This window comes from Taurulus bubalis, assembly GCF_910589615.1.
Source record: "Taurulus bubalis genome assembly, chromosome: 12".
In the NCBI taxonomy this organism is placed as follows: Eukaryota; Metazoa; Chordata; class Actinopteri; order Perciformes; family Cottidae; genus Taurulus; species Taurulus bubalis.
In genome coordinates, this window is record NC_136600.1 from 13,644,611 (window position 1) to 13,668,068 (window position 23,458).

The following is a 23,458-nucleotide window of genomic DNA, read 5'->3' on the forward strand; positions in this document are numbered from 1 at the left end:
GCGAATACATTTTCCAAACATTTCCCTTATTTGTCAACATGTGTTTGTTGCTAAGTGGGGACATGTTGAGAAATCATTCTAGTAAAATGTAACTGACAGCAAACTAGAATAATATATATATATATATATATATATATATATATATACGCACGCACGCACGCACGCACGCACGCACGCACGCCAGTGACTCCCCATCCCTATGCTATTCTTCAGAGTGCAGCTAATTGCCCTCTCTGGCACCCAATTACAATTTCCTTATCATCCACACTTGAGATAGCAATTGCCTTCTCAATGGGTCTCCAAGAGCTCCAGATAGCTTCAACCTTGAGCTCCCGTAAGAGGTAATAATTATGGTGATATATTTAAACACATTCAGTGTTACCTCTTTTCGTTTCATATTTCATGTAGAAAATAAATAGGCCAAATACATTTAATGTTGGCAAACAGATATGGCAACTTATCACAGTACCTCTCAAAGTAAGGTTCCATAGCATGACAATATTGGATAAACTATTTTATATTTGAGGTATATGAAGGGCTCACAGGTATCTTGAGTTTTCTTCATACAGTAGTTGAAAGACAGAATTGCTAAACATATAACAGTTCCCCACATGTAAAAGCAATATAGGCCACCAGGAACAAACAAAGGTTGGTTACACTTAACTGTACTCTTGTATCTGCTATGATATATTTAGCATAACGTCAAGAGTCAAGCTTTCATCCAAATGCAGTGAACCGGCTTCCCAGGGAATCAGTGAAAAATGAGAGTATTGACATTTGGGCTCATCAAGATAATTCTCCAGTCAGGTGCCATTAAATCTTTACGGACTTTTTTTCAAATTTCGACTGAAGGTTTTTTTATTCCACATTTCGGAAATACGTATAAAACAGATGGCTAGAAATATACTAATACTCACCAATTTACTGCTTTGAGTTTCTGTTTTTAGGGCAGTCTTTATCTCTTCTACTTGCCATTTCTTTCAATCGTTGTCAAGATATCCTCAGTAAAGCACTTCAAACTCTTCTTCAGAGAGTACATAAATAAATACAAATTATTTGAGCATTCAAGATTTAAGTCATCTGAAAATACTCTATCTGTAATAATGTTTACAATATTAATAATTAGAGTTTTAGAGTTTTGGGAAAACAAAAACACCAGGAACGCGATGTACAGAGAGAAGAAGAGGATCATGGGAGATGTTGGCAATTGATGTTGATTCTGAACTTGCAGTTCTTTTAGTGGCTTGTTATCATTGTATTATATTGTCACAGACTTATGAATACGCCACAATTTCCTAATGAGGGATAATGAAGTTAATCAATTCTTCAATCAGCAGAGTTTTTCTTCTTTTTCTGTCACATCTCCTAGCAACCACCTCTGCTGTTGTCGTGGGGATTCGCAGAATAATTGCCTTTCTATTAAAAGAAGGCAAATATATTTTTTATGAAGATTGTAGAATAAGATACTTATTTAAAGATGTGTAACTTTAGTCTGTAGAGTTGCTATGAATACTTATTTAAAAGGCACGAAACTTGTGACTTAAGTCACAAATTATCACAAAAAGTCACAACTTTGGTGCCTTTGGTGCAATTTGCTTTTAGCAGCTGAACATTATAGTTTTCAGTAGACACAACTGTAGGGCACTATCTATAATGTCCAGCTGTTAAAGGCAAAACAAAATTGCCTTTTTTTTATGCCACTTTTTTCAACACTTTTTTTAATGTGCTCATGAGTTTTGCCAACTCTATCCTTTAAGTACATAATGTGTGTTTGGTATTGTATAACTACTCAATACTAACACATGTTATATACCAGTATCCTGTGTCCAGAAACAAAGTTGGCTCATCAATTTGCTGCATTTATTGCCCAACGCCTGGTTCCACACCTCTGAGTCACCAGCCACCTCTCACTAGTCTGGTGTTGCTCTGTGAACAAAACATCTCCAATCAGCACCTTAGTTGGTAGAGCTATGGTTGCTCATCTTTTTCAGACTTTTCTGAAAAAGAGTAGCTGTTGAGCCTTCAGATGGATTAGAAATAAAAGATCTTAAAAAGATATTTCTTATGAGAAAGGTGTGTTTTTTTTCTTCTTCTGCTCTCTCTGCAGGTGTAATCAAATATGAAATCTATCACTTGGCACCTCTGGTTCTTTCGGAAATAAGTAGGAGAAATGTAATGCGTAATATTTTGTTTCTGTTCTCCTCCTCCGAACTGTTCGGTCACGAAATTGTTCTCTACATTCCACTGAATATTTTCAGTATAACATAATGTTATTTCTACTTTTTTTTTTCTCTTAATATAATGTCAGTCACAGTGATACTGTGTAGGTTGTGTTGATTTTTTTTTTATTGTTATTGATTCACAGAGATTTCACAGTTACAGAATGCAGTATTTATATCCACATCTGGGCAGCCCAGGGGGTCTCAAAGGGCAGTTAATCTATCAGCTATCCCAGTTATTTAATACATTTACTCTAAAAACTCACATCTAAGTAATTTTAACTGTTTATGTGGACTACAATGTTAGAACTTTCCCATAAACACCACTGTACTGCTTTACCGCTGACTGAGGCCTTTGCTGAAAATGACAGTTGACAATTTGATCTTTTTCTTGCTTCAACAGAACGGTGAGGCGTCCCTCTTTGAGGTGAACATCCGTTACGTTGGCGGCTTGCTGGCGGCGTACTACCTGACAGGAGAGGAGGTAAGATTAATAGATGTCTGTTATCCCTCTACTCCCCAACCAGCCCCTCAGTTTGAATGATGAGCAGGTGTGCCTCTGGGTGCTGACTGCATGTGTGCACGTAGTATTGTATAATTTTTCTTTAGCCAGTTTCCAGCTGCCTTCATTTTTTTCCAGCCAGAATGAAAATTAAACAAAGTAACACAACATTGATGCGCTAAATTATTTTCGGTACTCTGCTAAAGGCGGAGGGAAGCTCAAGATTACACTGTTGAAACTGAGAATATAAGATGCTCCTTGAATCAATTAACTTTTTCTTTCTGGGTTTGTTTTTGCCAGCAATTTGTCCCCAACGGCAACAACAAAGCGTGTTGAAATACTCTACTGCTCCGATTCTGGTCTCAGAGACTTCCTCAGCCTCCACAGCCGTGACCTATTGGTAGTTAAATTATCCAAGATGTACATGTTTTTCTATGTTCAGTAACATTGAGGAAATTGTTTAACTTTTTCCCCAAACTGTATACAGAATTGGTGAAAAACATTGTGTAACTCTATGCCTAAAAGGGGTGGGGGAGAACAAGGGTCAGTTATCAGAAAATGTATGACAGTTAAGTAATTTAAGAGATTATAGCATGGGTTTGATCACTGTATTAAAATGAACAGGGTTGTTACCAAACCTTTTTATTTTATTTTATTTTTTCATTGTGAGCATTCTCTGCCTTATTTTGTGGGTATATTGCTACATCTTAGCAAGTTAGAAGAACAATTAAAAATAAATAAAAAATGCCCTTAATAATCAGCCCAAAATATATACATGGCTTAAAATATGCTGTCATTGCATTATTGTTGAATTACAATAGTAACAAAGTAATAATACTCAGAGGGTCATTGGGTCAAAATCCTTCGGGAGTGAATGAGAATCGCTCTTCTCTGTTTTAAGAACGTGTCCTTGAAGAAGCCGCAGTGGCTACGATGAAGTGTAAAGGGCTGTGGTTACAATTGACAGCGACCAGGTGTGAAGCTTTGAAACTTTTCTGAGCGTGAAGCTCGGCCTTGTCAGACGAGACGAATGAACGCCCTGGAAGCCTTGGCTGGATAAATAGAGTTTTAAAAATGGCCTGTGACAACCACACAGCACAAACGGTCCAGTTCATTATCAATGCATTGTGGAGGCCGACATGTCACTATAATGAGCATCCGCCTGTAGCAGCCTCCCGGAGCGTACACTCACCGTACACCGCGGTTGTAATGTTTTGAACGGCACTCGGTCGAAGAGGCTAAAATCTGTGCCGAAGCAGAATTAATGGAAAGAGGATCCAGTGACATATAAACACTCAAGTCGGTTTAATGGACATTGATTTGCAGGCTGAGCGAGTTGAGGGGAGCGAGTGAAATGTGAATACATTGCTGAAGCAGAATACATTGTTGAATCCATTATCCCACATTTGCGTGCCATTAATGCTATGCAAAAAAAAAAATCTTTTATTGTATTCACTGATCCATGGAAAGTTCTTTAGATCACAAAGATAATTACATGTTCTAAGAGAAACGTGTGTGTGTGTGCAAAGAAACGGTTTGTTATCCATGAAGTTTGCTCTTATCTCGCTGTCACACATTGGTGCCAAATAGTCTGGGTGAAGGAAACCTGTTAAAAAGAAAAAGCAGCTACCTTTTAACATCTTTACGTCTTTTAGCAAGGAATAAATTATACACTGTTGCCCTTTTAGTTCTGGTTTAGTTTGTCTTATCGAATTATTGCCAACAAATAAAAGAGTAATCATGAAGCCATGTGCACTGACGGGTAAAAGTCAGGAAATCAAATTCTTCAAGGTCTTTGTGTGTCTTCTTTGGTGTTCACAAGAAGCTCACCCACCAAGAAACAACTGATTATGAGCATTGTTGGTTGTGACTGTAGTTGGATTTTGATGTCGTAAATGGTGACAAACGGGTAGAAGGAGGATGGAAGACAATTTTGCACCGTAATATTACAGGGATTATTCCCACATGCAAGTTAACATCGTTACCAAAATATTTTATATAATGTGAACATATAGTTTAATCTGATTGAGTTTACAAGAACTGAACCAAACCAAACAGGAAAATGCACCAAAGTGGGTTTGAACCGAATCAAACGGGTAAAAGCAACCTCAATAAATCATTCTCCCTCTCACCACACTGGAGACATTATTGTGGTTGTTATTAGAGTTTCCATCATCTCTGTTGCTCGCTAAGTTTGGCTCAGACAACTGCCGGCCTCGTCTTTGCGTTTGGACTTTCTTGCCGCTTACAGTACGCTGTGCACCATCTTTCTTATGAGATGGAGCACAGCGTCTCAGTCTTCTGACGGATGTATCAATACCCTTTACCCCGGCAGGGTTATCCATCACAAGGCTCACTTGTGTGCTTTTTTTGAAGGGTCCCTGAGAGACAGATTTATAGCTACCTGATTCCCCCCCCCCCCCCCCCCCCCCCCCCCCCCCCCCCCATTAGGGGCTTTTCCTCGGAGTCTGCTGCTCCATCCGGATGATAAAACCGACAGATTGAAGGTCTGTCGCTGCTGCAGAAACTTAAATCAACCCAGACACAGTGGGAAGACTATTACGAGATTGCGCATCCAGTTTGACCAGAGGACATTGGGCAGCTGGTGCCGCTGTAAATGATTGCTGGGGAGCGAGCTGGTGCTGATTATGGCTCCTCGCGGGATGCAGTTTTGCCGGTGAAGTGCTTGGAGCAGAACTGGAGCAACACCTGACTATTAATAACCTCCTGTTGTTTTGACCGTGTATGTGTGTACTATTTATATGTGTGTTTTCCTGGGGCCCCAGGAGGATCATGGTTAGTCTTTATGTCCCCAAGTTAAACGTCTTGTTCAATCGAGTCTGACCGCCGCTTCTTTTGACGCTCTTTCATCTTTCACCGTCACACACTCCTGGCCCAGCCGAATGGCCCAAACAGAAGAGGCAATTACGGTACCGCAGGTGTTAGATGTGAGTGTCCTTCTGTGATGAGCCCACCTGTATGGCTATTTATTGATACCTGAGGGCTGCATTACCTATTCCTCTGTTAATTGTATTTTGATTGATTGTTGCATGCAATTGGACTGCCCAAAAATGGGCAGGCTTAGAGTTTTGAGCAATACTGAGCCACAGAGGATAGGAGGAAGTCATATTAAGTGGAGGGATGAAAAGGAAAATTTGCCGATATTTTCAATCGGCTCCGTGCGCCCGGAGCTCCCCGCTCACCTGCCGGGAAAAGTCATCAGTGTGTGTATCGCCCACACTGATGTGACAAAGAGGCAGTTGAAAACACAAGTTTTTGCCCATTGATATCCAAACACATATCTCTCCCCATCTCCCTACACACACACACATCTCTTCATGTTTAAAAAAAAAAAAATACTCTGATACTGATTAATTATTTACATGTATTTGTCATATAACAAGAGCTAGATGCATCTATCCCCATATCCATTGTCTTAAGGTGCTGTGTGTTTATCATAGAAGCCTCTCTTATATTTTAAACACTATTCGTTATGGCTCTCCATGTGCACATGTGTATTAGCATGAGTGCGTCTTTTCAGGTGCTTTTGCATATATTCTATTAGCCCCTCTCTTCATCTCCATATAAGAACATGTATGTTTGCACAGTATGTAAACTCAACCTCAATTTCTCGACTGCAAGTCCTACTGTGTGTTTCATTTGTAAGTGTACAATATAGACGTGTGTGGTGGTGAGACCTCATCCCCATCCCTTAGCGAAAACAGAGAACAGTGGAGGGAGAAAGGAAAAGGGGGTGAATTCAATCGGTCTTGTGTGAAAATTGCCCGTGGGCTGAGCTGAAACAGCAGGGAGAGAGGGAGGCAGCAGTCGGCAGAGGAGAAGAAAGACGTGTGTTCATATGCTCATCAACGAGAGGAAAGAAGAGATGAAGAGAGGCGGAGGTGGAGGAGGAGGAGGGGGGGGATCAGGAGAGGTGAGGAAGAAAAGACGTGTGTTCCTATGCTCATCAGCAAATGTGAGAGTGCATGAGGAAGTGATACAGAGAGGCAGGAGATAGGAAGGAGTGGAAGATGTCATAAGTAGTATTCCTCGGTGGGAGGGAGGGACAAAGGATTCAAAGAAAACTAATTTATCTCTTTTTATGCTGTGCTATTCACTCATAGCAGTATGACAATCCAGGGCTATTTTTTTGGGAGATACAGACGTTGAAAGTTTTATAGCACAGAAAGAAAAAAATACCTGTTGGACTTTTCTGTAAAATGAAAACATATAATTATTTAGAATAAACTGCATTACCATTAGAATAACATTTGATTTCCACTGTAAAAGACACAACATGATTCCCAATAAAAGGCATGGTTTGTATTTTTAACGTGATAATACTGTTAGATTTTTCCTCAGTTTTTATGGTAACGCTTCTCTTAGCTGTTTTAGATGCATGGGGGGGAATTAATGGAAGTGTTCAGTATTGAAGTAGTAGAGAAGGCAGTTATTCATATATTGCCAGACATATGAAGTTTGGAAATCAGACAAACTTGGCCACAAAGTACTGTTGCATGAATATTCTTGCACTGTTAAACTACGCAACAGTTTTAGGGCGAAGAGACATTTACGTGCTGGTGTACCTGAAGCACCACCTCCCCAATCCATTCTGCCTAATCTTTATAAAGCAATACATTTTTTTCAAACACCACAGTTTTCTGTTGAGCAAATATGTCATCTACAGGACCAGCATGCATGGCATTGAAATAGATATTTAGCCAACAACTTGAATAATACGGGGCAGCTGTGGCTCAGCAGGTAGGGCGAAACGTCCATTAATCACAAGATTGATGGTTATATCCCCGACTCCTTGTGTCAAAGTGTCCTTGAGCGAGACTCTAAACCTTGACTTGCTGTGGAAGAGGGGAAAACAGAAAATACTGGGGAGGAAACTCTGAATTTATAACATACTTTGTCAAAAGATGGTGATTGGTCTTTTAAGAGTTCCCGGGTACTGACTGCTGATTGTTTGGCCAGTGACAATCCATCAGTCAGGAACATTTTTATTTATATTTTTATCTACTCTAGTTTGCAACTGCAGTTCACCTGTTGTTTAGAGAAGTAGGAACCGGCAGCAGGTTATGCTAGACAGCTGTCAGACCCTCTGTAAATAACAGACATGTGGGTGCACATGCATATGTTTTATTTACACATATAAAAAGCCTGAAATTGACTCCAACTCAGGACATATACAGAGTATGAAGCAAGAGTTGGTCTGTTGTTGCGTTATTTACAGTGGGATAACAGTCATTCAGTGCGTAAATAGCCTTCATTAACCCGTTAAAGCAAACGGCCTCCAGCAGAAAAGATTCACAAGCGATAGTTTTAGGAATATGTTTGTTAAAAAAATAATGGGGAGGAGGAGTAGAGTGGTAACATGAATGAGAGGGAAAGGAGAAAGATATACTGTAAATAGAGGAGTATATTTATTATGTATCATTGGTAGCAGCCACATTATGGACCTCATTTTACTCGGTTGTCACGCCAACAAAGAAAGGTCAAAGCCCTCATTCTAAAAATATACTTCACACCGCTACGCAAATCAAGGCATATGTTTTCTGAGAATTCAAATTCTGCTCTGGTTCTCCTTGGGAGGAAATAAACACTTTTTTTTCATCTTGTCACCTGCTTCTATTTTGGGTCGATTATCATTTTGATCTGTTTCCGAGATGAGGGACAAACTGAATGTTGGAAGAAAAAGGGCACGAGTCGAACCTTTTCTACGTATGAGCATAGAGCTGCAATGTACTGTGACATTCCAGTTTTGTTTGTTATTATCTACTTAAGTGTATAAACTTTAATCTTTGTTTATGTCCCGGTGGCGTCATATTAATACCATCATTTTCAAACGTTTCTTTGTGAGGGAATGTGGTGTGTGAGGGGTATAGTGTTTTGCTCTAGTCATCGTTGTTTTTCTGTCTAATTTGGGTGACCCATTTCTGTCTCCAAATATGGTTTTATTTTGGGTCATAACACAGGAGAGCGCTCAGACACAGACAATATGAACATCACACATATCACATTGAGAAAAATGCAGTAAATTGTAAACTCCCATCAGAGACGACAGTTTCTTTCTCTGTTTCTACTTTGACGTGTTTTTCTCTGTCACAGCACCATTAAGTGCCGAGGCAGATTCAGTTGTCATGTTGGTTTACAGTGTGTGTAGCTTGTTTTAACGGGGGATTTGACCTTTACTATCCTGCTTAAAACGACGTGCAGAACAAGTTGATATTCACGATGCAACAAATGTTTATCAGCTTGTCTCAAGCTGATATGCAGGAATAGTCAAGTCCACTGACCTTTTTTGAAGCGATGCGGCTGAATTCCAAATGTTTTATATAGAGGTTTGTTTTTTAATCTTTTTAGAATTTTTAAGTTTATATTATGATAAACTATGATCTTTTTAAATGTTCTGAAATTGATATATTGAAATTGCAAATATATATTCAACCCTCTGGGCTGTATTTTCATTATGGTGTATGGCGGGGCCAAAATTGCATTTTTGTTTTTGGGGACGCCCAAGCTTTTCTCTTGTTGCCCATCCTTGTTTGACATTTTCTCAGTGCAGACACTGACCCACATTTCAAAATGTTCAAAACATTATACAAATCATCAAATTATATGTAACAAGAAACATAAACATCACTGGACAGTGGACTATGTCTGAGCTATTACATTTCACTTAGTATCAAAACAACATCAAACTTCTCCTTTTAAGTTAATTTAAGTCATGGTAGACTATGGCGAATTCTGCACCTCGGGCTCAGGGGCATCAGAGTGCTGTGACACAAAGTGCTTTTAAAGGAAAATGTAATTTGCTTAGTCATGACTGATACCAGGCCCCGCCACACCTTCTGGTTATGTTCCATCCTAATTTGACCTAATTTCCAACTGCGCTGAAGTTGCACCATTCGCCCCTGGCCTCCATATTAACCAAATGTCAGCTGCCAGGCCATATTATGCACCTGCGCCAAGCAACACTGACTGTGTGCTTTGTTCTGTGTCACAAACATAATGTGATCTGAATAAATTATTTGTAGAAGCATGGGTGCAATTACATCTTTTTCATCTATTGTTATCAGCTTGGTGGGACTGGACCTTTGTATTCTTGCCTCTTCTTTCTTGCTAGTTTCTTGCTCGGCCAAGTTTAAAAAGGCTGTTCTGCAGCACGTCCACTATAGTATTTCAGTTCTAGACCTGCTCTGGTATCTCTTGGTCTTCCTCTTTCAACAAATCATTGTTCAAAATCATTCAAAGTAATTAATACAGTTCAGCATTCATACTGAAGTATGAGTATGCTTAACTTCCCTGTGTTTGAGCTTAAGCAGCCAATGAAAGCCCACTGTGTCTATCTGCTTCAACTCATCTTTCTCCCATCACCCACTGCAGTAGACAGCAACAGAGACATTATATCTTCCCTGCTGTGACCGTGTGTCCCAGTGGAGATACATTAATGCCAGGTGATTTTTTTTTCTTCTTCTTTTTCCACGGTACAGTCGGTTACTGTATATGCGAAGCCAATTTAATCAATCTGAGCCTCAGTGGTCCAGCGGTTGTTGATATTCATCAGTGGGCAAGGAGAGGATCTCTTTAAAGATGGGACTGCTCTCCTGCCAGTTGAAGGGTACTGTGCCTTTTCCAGCACCCCATCCCCCATCGCACTGGGCTGCCTCTTACATAAGCCGTGCTGAGAGGCAAAGAAAAGTGGAAAAATGTAGTCTGGTTGAAATCGGAGATACAGGATAAATTGTACCAACATTGGTGATCTCCTGACGCTTCCTTTAGCGCCACCATCAGGTCAACATTTGAAGGTGTCCAATACTGCAAACTCATCACATTCCCACCAGTTTGTACTGGTTTTATCTTGCTTCAGAGCTGCGTACAATATGCAATGTAGCCGTTGATGTACTATAAGTTGAATAATTATGGTTTTATAACCTAATTGGAATACACATTTTCCTTCACATCAGCACTTCACATTCTTTCTACACTGGCATTTCCTTCTAATTGCAACATACCCGATGTCAAACTCACCCGTGTTTCTTTTAATACCACAAGGCTTGCCTTCTGCAAGTGTTAGCTAATTAAGGAATGTTTTGCTTTGCAACATGAAAACAGGAATCCATTTACACAAAGTCTGGTAGTTCATACTGTATTACAATAGCTTTAACAGTGGATTCGGGGTGGGGGGTAAATTACTACAGTAAGTATAAATGAGCCTGAACTCGCTCCTGCGTGCTTCTATTGCCTCCACGTACGTGTGGTCTGCCGTCCTGTGTGAGAGCAGCGGCTGCCTTTGCATTTTATCTGTTTGTTGTCCTTCTGCCTGAAGAGCCGAAAAGTGGTCTTAGAAGAAATTTAATTTCCTTAGATCTGGATCATCATAATCGCAGGGTAACCTGCCGCTGTAGTCCCAGCCGCAGGCTTAGCCGTGAAAGGAAAGCTCCCCATCCCAAACCTTCATTCTGCTCTGTATACAAACACCTAATCTCATTTGTGCAGAGTTAGAATAACTGTGCGCCGCTCCTCTCTTATACCTTTCGCTTGCATTATGGAATTAGGAGGCACTGGATAAGAACAACATCTCATAACCAGCAAGCTCACACATTTTGCATGTTCAAATGTTGTACTTTATGCACCAGAGCGTCCCGCTTATTTATTACTATATTGTACAGTCGTGTAATAATAACTCACTCACTGAATGAACCTGTCACTCACAAATAAGACCGCAGCTTGTTTGCAGCCACGCCGGGCCTCGTAGGATACATTTCTGAGAATGCTTGGATTATTACATGATTAAGAAGAACAGAAATAGTGTTTTTTTTATGCTGCAAGAAATACACAAGACCTTTACTCTTCTGCATATTGATGCTTCTCTGCTTTCTCTCAATCAGTCTATTAGTTTTCTCCCTGTATAAGCGGTACATAACATTCTTGCTGGAGTAATTGGACTCAGCCTGGAGGAGCTTTGGCACAGGTCCAAATGAGTTCAAACCTCAATAGAAGCCCTGCTGAGAAACTGATGAAATTTGTGTGCTTTTTTTTCTCCTTTCACACAAGTCACGCCAGTCAGTAAAGACCAGGCCAAACAAATCAAATCCAGGGGATCATTAGGCTGTTCTTAATGATGTCAGCCTGGTGGCATCCAGGCCTCTTCATTCAGACTTTGCATAGCTCACAGTCCCAAGGTTGTATTTATAAGCTTCACTGCTCCTCTCTGTCCATCTGCAATTAAAGGAGAGAAAGAGCCTTTTCGTGCCTCGCAGGATGAACTGAAGACATTTGAACAGAATCCAAGACTTCAATATCTGCTTTTGATTGACAGCCTAGAAAGTGTTATTCTTTCATCTGAGGCAAGTATTGCTTTTAGATGTTTTTCCAACCTCAAAGACAGAAGAATTTGATTTAATAAAAGCGGCCCCATTATTGCCTCAGTACACTTTACAGCATTATTTAAGGGGTCAACGAGCTGGCTTTTAACAGTGAGAGTATCGATCGCGGTGACTTTGGCTGCTATCAATGCCTTCCTGGAAATGGAGAGTCTGTGTGTGGTGGGACTGGTGGCTGATTTGTTGCTGGAGAGGTTAAAAGACTTGGTGACGCATACAGATCATGCAGTTTACGGTAAAATTACTTAATGATGCATGCAGATCAGGTAGTTTACACATTTATACTCAAATAAATAAAGAAGAACAAAAGAACCGTTCTTGTTAGCAGTCAGAATTTATGAAGCAACGGCAGACTTGAAGGCTGCAGCCTCTGAATGTGTTCAACCCTACATTGCTTGTCTCCTTTCATTTGTATTAGAGATATTGCCGTACCATTTTCCCCTCCCCATATCGATTCTGATACTTGAGCGATTCCAGTGTGTTAAAAACAAAAATATGTGTACTACTAACCCGGTATTAATGTGGCATTGATGCTATCGTTATTGTATGGTCTGGCTCAGGTAAACCCTTTGTAAAGCATGAACAAACTGAATGAATACCATATAACTTCTTTTATCATCCAGATTTTACAGTGTCAAATATTGCCAAATTTCTGTAATTTTTCCCACTCTAGCTTACATTACACTCCCCGCTTGCACCTTGGCGATCAGTACAAGTCCCAAGTAAATAAGCTGATGCATAATATTTTAACTTGATTTAGGCTGTGGAGGCATTTCAGACTCTGATATTGGTATCGGAACAACTTATGCTTGTATTGTATTGTATTGTATTTTCCAACCTGTCTGTAATTTTTTTTTTTATTAAGAGTGAGTTGATGACTTGTGTAGAAGCCAAAATAATATCAAGTGTGAAATTAGGACAGCTAACAGTGTATTGAAGTTTGGCCAGGAGTCTTTCCTATTGTTTAGTCGAAGCTGAAATGAAATCGAGAAACATGGCAATTTGAAATGATTGCACTTGTTGTGCAAGCCTAAACAAACACCATAGCTCATGCTGCCGAGAGGGTAGTTTGAATTCAGACAATGTTGGCCATAACAGCTTTTTATTCAAAACAAGACCCCGTGGTATTGGTTTGTGGGGCGGCCTCTCTAAACAGGAGCTAGAAAGATAAATGTGTGTGCAAGTGTGAGTTTGCAGGTCTTTGTGTGTGTGCGCGTGTGTATGTGTGTGTGTGTGTGTGTGTGTGTGTGTGTGTGCGCGCGCGCGCGCATGTGTGCATGTGCATGTATTGTTTGTCTCCAAAACAATAACTCTTCACCAAATATGAAGGGAGCAGCACATTGAATATGATGTCCCACACCCCAAAAAACATCGACGCAGTGCCACAAAGGAGAGGCTGAACAGGAGAGAGGGCAGCCTCGCAACAAACAAGCTGGTGCTGAACAGCGAACGTTGTTGACAGCCAAGTTGATTTTCGGTCAAGAGGAAGACTTGAGCTGCAATATTGCCACAGATGCATCATGTCAACAATATGAAAAATCATCCAATTTTGCCTAGAAGACTAAGTCTGTCTTATTGAATTCCATTTGGGCTGAATAATGTCTCTGTGCCGTCCCCAGTGCAGCGATACGGCACAAACTGCCGCGGCTTTTCAATTCCAGATGTAATTGAGTGTGTGTTTTTCATGAAGCTGCAGTGGCCATTAATTAAGCACATAAAAAGCAGCACATTAATTGTGGGACAGGTTAGAAAGCCTACTTGCAGTAATCAATTAGATAATAAATAATGAATGAAATCTCCTCATTTGCAGCCTGGGGAAATTCAATTATTTATCATACTCGCTTGTTCCCTGGAGGAACCTTCACGTCTGTGTAACAGCTCAGGTAAATGATTTGCTTAACATCTTTACCACAGACGACTGCAGGATCGTGTGGGGAGCAGCGAGCCGCCGGCCGCAATGCACACACAATCACATACACAGGTACATATAGAGAAACGCCCATGCACACACACGCAAACATTAAAACATTATCCTGATCCCAGGCGGAGACTGTAATTGATCTGCTTCTTCATATTTAGTTTAACACAACTAGCTAATGGGCCGGGCCTCTTAGCAGTCAAGCAAGTAGCAATTTGGAAGCACTCCCCTCGGATCTGATGATTGGGGAGGATGAACGGCTGTCAGGGTCGGGCCGACTGCTCCTTGCTCTTCCTCACCAACAAATAGCCCCTTCCCCGGCTTCAATGTGTCATTACGGCTGCAGTGCATGTCCTTTTGCTCGCTGTGCGAGTAATGGAGCCCGGTCTCGCTGCTGGTGAGATGTCCTTCAGCCGTCAATCAAAAGGACGTGTCCAGACACGGTTCCTGATGCAATGATGATATACTGTCTAGTGTAAAAAATTAGTTTGTTGCAAAGTTGCGGTCATGACTTGCAACATTAAGTTGTCTTCGCTCAAAGTCTATTTTCTCCCCCTTAGTTCTCTCCCTTTCTATCTCATTTCTGCCCATTTTCTCTTCTCAGCTTTACCTTCTTCTTCTTGGTTGTAGCATCGCTCCATGTCCCTGCCAGCTGAATGCACGGCTTCTCTCCCACCCCCCCTTGTTGTGTTCTCCTGTAGTGGTGTAACTCTAAGCTGCACACAACGTGAGGTTGCCCTGGGATAAAGGAGTCGGCTCACAAACTCCACCTGAGGTATTTACGCTCCACTGTGCGTCTGAGAAAAGGGGGGGACGCAAACAGAGCGTCCCCCCTGGGCCTGTGGTAGAGTCTGTGTTCACACCTTCCTTTGGCAAGGGGAGTTAATACATCTTAGTGTTGGGTTGACAGAGTTCGCTCTCTCAATCTCTCACTCCTTTTCTCCCCCCTGCCATTGAAGATCACACACTGTACACAACTAATCAAAGCACAAAGTCTGATGAACGGAGCGGGACAAACGTGTGTCCTCTCTCCGTTCTTTTGCTCCCCTTCAATCTTTACAATCAGCATTTCTTGAGTCTGAGTGCATGGTCCCTTGTGGCTGCATGAGGCAAAACCATTCACACAGAAACTCTCCGGGGCTTTTTCAAAGAAAGCTTCCATCTCTACACAGCCGATAAATTATAATCCTGTTTCTTGTTTATGTAAATTAAATATTGTTCCTCTCCAACTCTCTCTTTATCTGCTCATTTGAATCTCATTGGTATTTTTCTGTCACCTCAGTTATCTGCTGCGGTGCCGCAGTCCACCGGGATGAGATCAGAGAATCGACTTTTCTACTGCGATTTGCCCGCGATTGATTGCTCTCAGGCACTTGTCAGTTGGAGTTATGATTCCTACCACAAATTCATCTATTTGATTTGATTCTCTTGCTTTTAATACTCACGATCCCGTGGTGCGGTTTGTGTCTCGGTGAGGCCGAGCGTTGCCATCGGTTGACTGATGGCACCGCCGCCACTGTGGACATGCAGCTCGCGTCACACGGCTCATGTGCTGGCTGTGTTACCGCTTGACGGTCGTGGTCGTCACCGGGTGGGCTGATTGATGCCAGAGAACACATTTACTTATGGCAAGCACAGATCACACTGTAATGGCTGCAAAACCACCCTGCCTAGGAAAAGCAAACGCTCAAGGAAAATCAATCCTGAGTGTTTTACAACTATAACCCTGCAACAGCCAGTGCTGGGGTTTGGAAAGCCATTCTCCCATCAGTCACAACCCACAGTCGAGGCTTACAGTCTGCCTGCCTAGTCATGCAGGAAATACAATATCGGTGTGTTCACGCTGTGCTTTATAATTCCAGGGAAGGGCTGTCGTGTACAATACATGTGTTCTTTCAAAGCAATTTGCAGCTTCACATTTACAGTTACACACAGTCGCACAAGCTGCAGCTCGTGGTCTTACACATGCTGCACATACGGGTGTAAATCACAAAAAAAAACACCTGCACAGTGTTGGGAAATCAGTATAAAAAGCATATACATAGAAGCCATTCTGTCCCTGCAATTGTGAAGACCTAGTTTGTGTTCTCATACTGTACTGCAGTGTATTTAGGTAGAGCTAAAACAATTGATTCATCATTTTCTATACCATTTAATTTGCAACTATTAAAGTATTTTCTTTCTTGCAAAAATTCCAACGTTCTTCCGTTTAAATGACGATTTGCTACTTTTCTTTGGATTGTGTTATAATAAACTGAACGTGTTTAAGAGTTAAATGTTCCCTTGGGCTTTAGAAGACTTTGAAAGGCCCTTTTTTTGCTATTTCTCCACCAGTATATAGACCAATTACAACAATTCATCAAGAAAGTAATTTGCTGAATAATCAATAACAAAAACATCTTTAGTTGCAGGCCTAGTTTGAGCTATGTGCTGTGTTTCTGCTGTTAGTCTGTATGATAAGAGTGTGTGCAAAGTACAACATATTGCAAGCTAACACACCCAATCTCTCACTCAATCTCAACCAAAATCAAACAATGCAACCCTCACTTAGCTTTAATGTATTGCTGGGCTGGTGTCCATCCAGTCATTATTCATATTTTGCATTTTATTTTTAATGAATCATTGTGCCCAAAAGGTTTCTCTGTAAATTCTCCTGCAACTGCGGCTGTTTGCATCCCGTCTTGATGCTCTCATACAAACATTAATCATGCTCAACCCTTTGACGTTGACAGTATTTAGTGCCTTCTCAAGTGTAAATTGCTTGTTTAATGTAAATACAGACCTCATTTGTTCTTTTCTTGTTTTCCTTTGCAGAATCCTTTTTTATTATTGGCTTTGCAGCTATCTTAATTTTCCCATGTGGGTCATTTGTTTTGATCGTTTACCCCTGGGAAGCCTCACAATACTACCTACCTTTTTCCAACCGGGAGGTATAAACCTTTCACAAGAAGATTTTAACGGCAGAGTATCAGTCATTTACTGTCCGTGTTCAGACGTTTTGAAGCCAGGCTTGGAAACTTTCCTCTTCATACTTTAAGGAAAAGTGCTGCCGTACGTGCATGACATTCATATTAGACGATATTCTGCTGCCTTCTGTCTGCGGTAATGTACAGGTGAAGATGAATGCTGACTTTACAAAAAGGATTTTGTATTCACGCTCTGCGGTGGCTCGGGGATAGTGAACCCATCACTCGGAGTAGGTTAGAAATGGGATTATACTGCAGTCTGACTGTCGGGGTGAGAGGGAGTTTGATATATTGGTTAATATGCATGCAGGCTTAAGTTAACAGTTGAGCCTGTTCCCAAGTGGAGAGGTGTGGATCAGGTATTAACTCTGCTGAAATCCCAGAACTGGTCTTTTCTGGAAAGTAGGACAACTTCCATTTCTGCAGGAAGGTATTTTATCACCGGATGACAGTATTCAGGTGGCAGACGTCACGCTTTGTGGGTACAAATGTGAAGCAAACGAATTGAACCTGAAAGTGAGGACTCCGATTATGGCACCATGGATGTGCACGCTGACGTGACTCTATAGACTAAATACAAACTGGAAGAAATGCACAAAGCCTTCACACACATAAGCCCATAAAAAGACCCTACATGTGGGAAGAAAGACGGAAGTGAAAAATCTATTATTTGTGCATTCATGCTTCAGTTTCAATTTAACAGCTGGGATATTGTTAAGAAATATGTTTTTATTTATTCTTACAAGTTTGGGCGTATGACACAAGGCCTTGTACCTTGCTGTGTGTCACCTTTGCATGTGTCAATGCATAAATGAGCTCAATATGTGCTTAAAAGTGGGGCCAAAACTTCACAAAGCAATTTGATTTCTGTGGAACAGAAACGGTAAAAAAGTGATGTCATGTACACCTCTTCTTTTATTCAGCTGTTTTTTGTCCATCCACATTTAATTCTTATGTGGGGTAAATAATACAGAAAGTAAGAAAGAATTAATGAAAAGTGCTTAAGATGTGTATTTCTTTAGATGTAGCCATATATGAACTTTACTGTCATTAGTGGAAGTAACTTGGGTGACAGGAAGGTGTAGATGCTTCCCAAACGAAGCTATTAAATGTTCATTGAGGCAGCATGACATTTGGGGGGAAGACGAGATTTAAAATATTTCTCAAACAAAAAGGAGAATAATGCACGGAGAAAATTAGCTTTACATTATGTCTGAACACGCATACGGTAACAGAACCTCAACAGCGCATTAATCATGTGTCAGAGCAGAAAGGATTGTTTACTTCCTGTTTAATACGGCCTGCCCTAAAAGGGTAGCAATTATTGGGCTTTTGGCAGTGATGCATATGGTGAATAACTGCAGAATCATATACATATGTGTGATGCTGTTTATTGCAACTCAAGCCGAATGAAAATAAAGTTACTTTTTGCCTTCAACATATATTTTCTTCCCCAGTGATATGCAAAAATATTGGAACCAGGAATGAATGGGGATCAAAATCGATAAGCAGAATAGGAATTGATCAAATCTTAAGCAATAACTCTTATCGGCCTCTTCCTCCTTATTTCTTTTGTAGAGCAGCATCAGTCCAGGAGGCAGATTGTACATGGCTTTGGTTCCCAGCTGGTCTGGGTCTGATTAACACGGGGAGATGGGCCCACATATCGCTCCATCAGGGGCTGCTGATCGGGGCCACTTTAATGTGGCGATGCAGTTGAACGGTCTGGCAAAAGCTTCGACTGACTGCAGTCTTTCTGTGTCCCCTTTACAGAGCTAGAGCTGAGGGTTATTTTAAATATATTATTTTTTTCTTCAATTAAATCTCATTGAGCGTGATTTTGCAAAGTAAACACGAACAAGACGGCAACATAAAAAACAAAATCAATGAATGGATAAAACAATATAAAATAAGACTCGCCACCCGAGTTTACTTGGGTGCTCTCAAATTTACTTGGGTGCCAAGATAATCACACAACGCATGTGTGATTATCTTGGTAATGTTAGGTCAAGACTAAAATTGTGATTGCCATTTAATAACATATTTTATTACATTTAATGAGATCCAAGTAAACGTTATTTGCAGCATTAAAAATGACAACACTTATATGAAGATAAAGTAAGCCAAGAACCCGATATGTTTAACAAAGGTTATTTACCCAAAATGTGCGATGACGTTTTGAATTCTTCACATTTAAACTCCTTTTGCACGCTATTCCACGTAAAGGATTTCTGTCCCATCTTCTTCTGTATGTTTTGGATTGACAGCATATACTGTGCTCTGAGATGGTGGCTATCATAATTAATCATTCTAATAATTAACTTTCTTCATTCAATTATTCGACGAATGACCTACATACACAATCTTAACCTAGACACAACGTTTGTATTCCTTTCCATCCCTCGTTCTCCATCTTTCTCTGCCTCTGACAGACCTTCTGACACACACACGCACGCACGCACACACACACACACGCTGATGAACACTGTGGTGCTTTCTGACATGAGCCCACAATGTGAGCTGGCAGGTGTCAAATGTTCCCATTAAGATGGAAATGATGAATTCACTAAACAGGAAGTCGTGTTTGACGGGGCGGGAGCTGGATCTTCTTGTCAATTTCATTTTCAATCAGTAAGCGGCCGGCATCGTCCCACCAGATTCATCTCTTAGTTTGAGATGTAGTACGGTGCAGGGAGAAGGATACATGTCTGTAGTTCATCTGCTTCGAGACCGTAATTGGACAATTTGTTTTTGCAGCTGCAGTAAAAACAATAATTGTGATTGTAGCCATTGTGACTTTTCCATAATTACTGCAATAAAAGCATGATTCCGGCCCCCAATTATCATAATGGTCGCTGCTGTTCACAAAACTACTGTACTTGTCTTAGAAATTGTAATCACCTGGTGATCAAAGGGATCAAAAAGATGAAGTGAAAGTGAGTTCACAGTCGCTTGTCTTCCTCTCTGTCTTTCTCGCTTGCTCTACCTGTATCCATGGCAACCCAAAGGCAGAACATTAGACAAGATTAAGGGAAGTGGAAGACTAGATTCAGGGCATATATGTTTTGATGTCTTCACATTGCATGAAAGAAGTTGGCAGCTGTTGAGTGTTACTACCCATGATGCTCTGGGACACCTCTCTGCCAGCGGCCGCTTCACTTTCCTTTTCCTTTTTGCATTGTGACATTTTTCAAAAAGCGTCCGACATCTCCAAGGAAAATGCATCCACTTCATCCCTCGTACCCTCCATTCGAGATCAGACTTTTCAAGCTTTTTTAAGCCATGCTTTGTTTTGTTTTTATTCCCTTGAAATATGAAACGTGCCTGCTTCTTTAGAAGATGCGTGTGACCTTTAGTTCACCGTGACAGTTACAGTCAGCAGAATCTCAATGTGATTTGTGCAAAACTGTCGAGAACAATAGTTCCCATCCCATTAAATAAGTAAAACCCATGTTCAGTTCTAGGAACCAGGACTTTTTTTCTTTCTAATCTGTAGTTTTTTCTTGTGAAACACTGGAAAGATTATCTTCCCATCCTTCGAGTCTGGCCTTCCATAAGGGGTCTAAGGATTAAATGTGAGGGGTTGTGAGATTATCATTGGGAGTGGACAGCAGGGATATTGGGATATTTATAGCTTTTAAAGTTGACTTTCATAAAGTTGATGTTTTATTTCTTTAATCTCCTCTCTTTATGTTTTAATGAATGGCAAGACTGAATAAATGATTCAAATGAGTACACATTGTGTTAAACTGTGGTGGACTGTATGCCATTCATGACAATGGGTCGCAGGTAGACGGCTTCATTTCATGACGTTAAAGGTTGTTAAAAAGAGAAACTCTGTTTCTGAGCAGTGGTTCCCAACCTTTTTGTCCTGCCACCCCTTAAACTTTAAGCAAAGTGTATTTGTCACTCTTCATCAAAGATGATATGGCCGCTATAAAGTTGTATTCAAACAAAGATTTATTATATTTTTTTCTTCGTAGGTTTTTTTATGACCTAAAGAGGTTAAATGAGCCACTATCTCACAAGAAAAAGCACCCGAACCCAACACTGTTGATCATGATAAATTCATGAACTTTGGCTTATGTAGAGTAGGGCTAATGATTATTTCCTTTAATGATTACTCTATTGATTATTTTCTAAATTCATCTATAAATTATCATCATGCCATCATAATATCCCAGAACATAAGCTGATGTTGAAATTGTTGTTGTCCAACCAACAGTCCAGAATCAAATTAGGTTTACTATTGATGAAAACAAAGACAATCAATCCTCATTTGCGACGTTGGAACTAACACATTTTTTTTATTTTAACTTGAAACATGACTCAGCTTTTTAAAATTGGACCTCAAGATTGGTGCCATGTAATATTCAGTCAATCAATTAATCAACTAATCATATAGTTAATAAATATATATATATATATATATATATATATATATATATATATATATATATATATATATATATATATATATATATATATATAATGTTCAGCTCTGGTCAAGAGTGGACTATTCAAAACTTATTTATGTGACTTTATTAAAACTGTTAAAAAAAATCCCCGAAAATCGAGAAACGTCAGAAAAAATAGGCCTAATTTTTTAACATTTGTATTCCTTCTGTTAATTTGTGTCCTCTCAGATTGATCTTGAGACCCCCTGTGGTGTCCTCACGTCCAGGCTGTGAACCGTTCACACGGCGTCTGTTCAAATTAAAAGTAAAATGTATGAGCATCCCCTCAAACGTGATCTTTCCATTACCCTGTAATTACACCCCAGGAGCCCACGGAAAACACCACCACTGTTCTGCCCGGCTCCACCTGCTTCCTCCACATCATTTACTCAGTGAATCAAGAACATGTCAATCCTCCGCTACCAATTCCGCCACTATTTCTGCTCCCCTTGAGCTCATTTGCCAACAATTCCTCTCCCATCATCCAAACTGTTTTTCTGTGGGCCAAGATTGGACCTATTTCTTCCAGCACGACATTTCATTACATCCAAGAAATGAACACATGGTGACCTCGGCTCAGCTCCAGGCATCCATATCAGGTCAAGGCTTCCTCTTTCTGTCTGAGGACATTTTTTATGTTTTTACAGCCAACTGACAGAGAGAGCTGTGGCTGCACAATCACCGCTCTCCTAATGATATCAATCAGAGCCAATCAGGGCGCGTTCCTTTGAAGTTGCATGCTAATTTGGGCCTTAATGAACCTCATCTTAGAAGGATTTTGTCGCCAGCTCTGTGATTGCATTGATCAAGTTAACCTGCGTTGTAACTCAGTGGGGGAAACATGTCTTGATTTGCCTGTCAGACGCTCATGGGGAGAAAATGTCCTCGCAGCTTCAAAGTGGAGAAGCTGGCTGCAGCCAGCAAAGGCTAGCAGTGACTGGGCAGAGTGCCATCGTAGTGAGGCAGGGAAGTGCTTTCTTTTGGTGCCAAACAGTGTTTTGGCTCCGTCCATATCCTCACATTTTGCCCATGGAGCACGGACATGAAGTCTGGCACTCACCCGAGGTATTGCACAGAAGTAAAAAAAAAAAAAAAAACTCTCTCTCATGCCTGTCCATTGCTTCTTAAACTTTTGACCCCTCCCCTCAGTAATCCTCTAGCTTTCTCTATTGTGTTAGAGGAAGCGTTCAGATAATTTTTCAAGGAAACGTAGCAGTTCCACAATACAAGAATACAACAACAAAAGTCTGAATTGTTTAATCTACAGGTTCTTGTACAAGGTGTGTGTATATATGTGTTGTGCTATTGTATGAGTATCATTTATGCATCAACAAGCATTTTGGTGTTTGAGCTTGTTGAGGTTGAGCCAATTTGAATTACATTATAAACTGAAGAATATTTCAGTCCACAATAATTTATTAAAGCCATGCCACTGAATCTCCATGGCAACTGAGAAAATTCCATTCACTGATGAGGACTATAAAATGAGATTATAAATTTCAATATTAAATAGGCCTTGAATTAAGATTATTGTGTCAAACCAATTTGCTCATTTAAAGTAATTTCACTAATTCACTGTCTACATGTTTCAGTATAAAACAAGGCAGGTTGCAGTGGTAAAACCCCCTCAAAAAGAAGAAAAAAAATGCTTTTTCAGCACGTAATACATTATCTAATTGCACTGACAGATTATTTTGTTATTGTTTTAAGAGAATATAACTTCTACCTTTTTTAAATTAACAAAAATGTATTGGTAAGAAGACGGTTATATACAGTGTGTGCACACTACAGTATGTAAAGTCTTCATCCACAAGAGAATATTTAGTAACTGTAGAAAACCCAGGTAACTGTCACACACTAAACCAAAACGTATTGTATAATGGAAATGCCACAGTATAGTCCAAGTACCTCAAAACTACAGCGCAGTATTTTAGAAAATGTTCTTAGTTACTCTTCACCTCCGGCTGTCAGGTTTTGTTTGCTATACGATAACTGAATTTAAAA

At 40.3% G+C, this 23,458-nt stretch overlaps 1 protein-coding gene across 1 annotated transcript in view; it reads left to right on the forward strand.

Moving 5' to 3' along the window:
• The window catches only part of LOC306744535 (mannosyl-oligosaccharide 1,2-alpha-mannosidase IA), a gene marked incomplete at its 5' end in the record, with an annotated part of 167,552 nt that overhangs the window by 107,955 nt on the left and 36,139 nt on the right, over nucleotides 1-23,458 (forward strand). Inside the window, one exon of the mRNA XM_079227195.1 lies at nucleotides 2,623-2,703. Within this exon, the coding sequence (XP_079083321.1) occupies nucleotides 2,623-2,703 (81 nt within the window). The remainder of the gene's footprint in view (nucleotides 1-2,622; nucleotides 2,704-23,458) is intronic.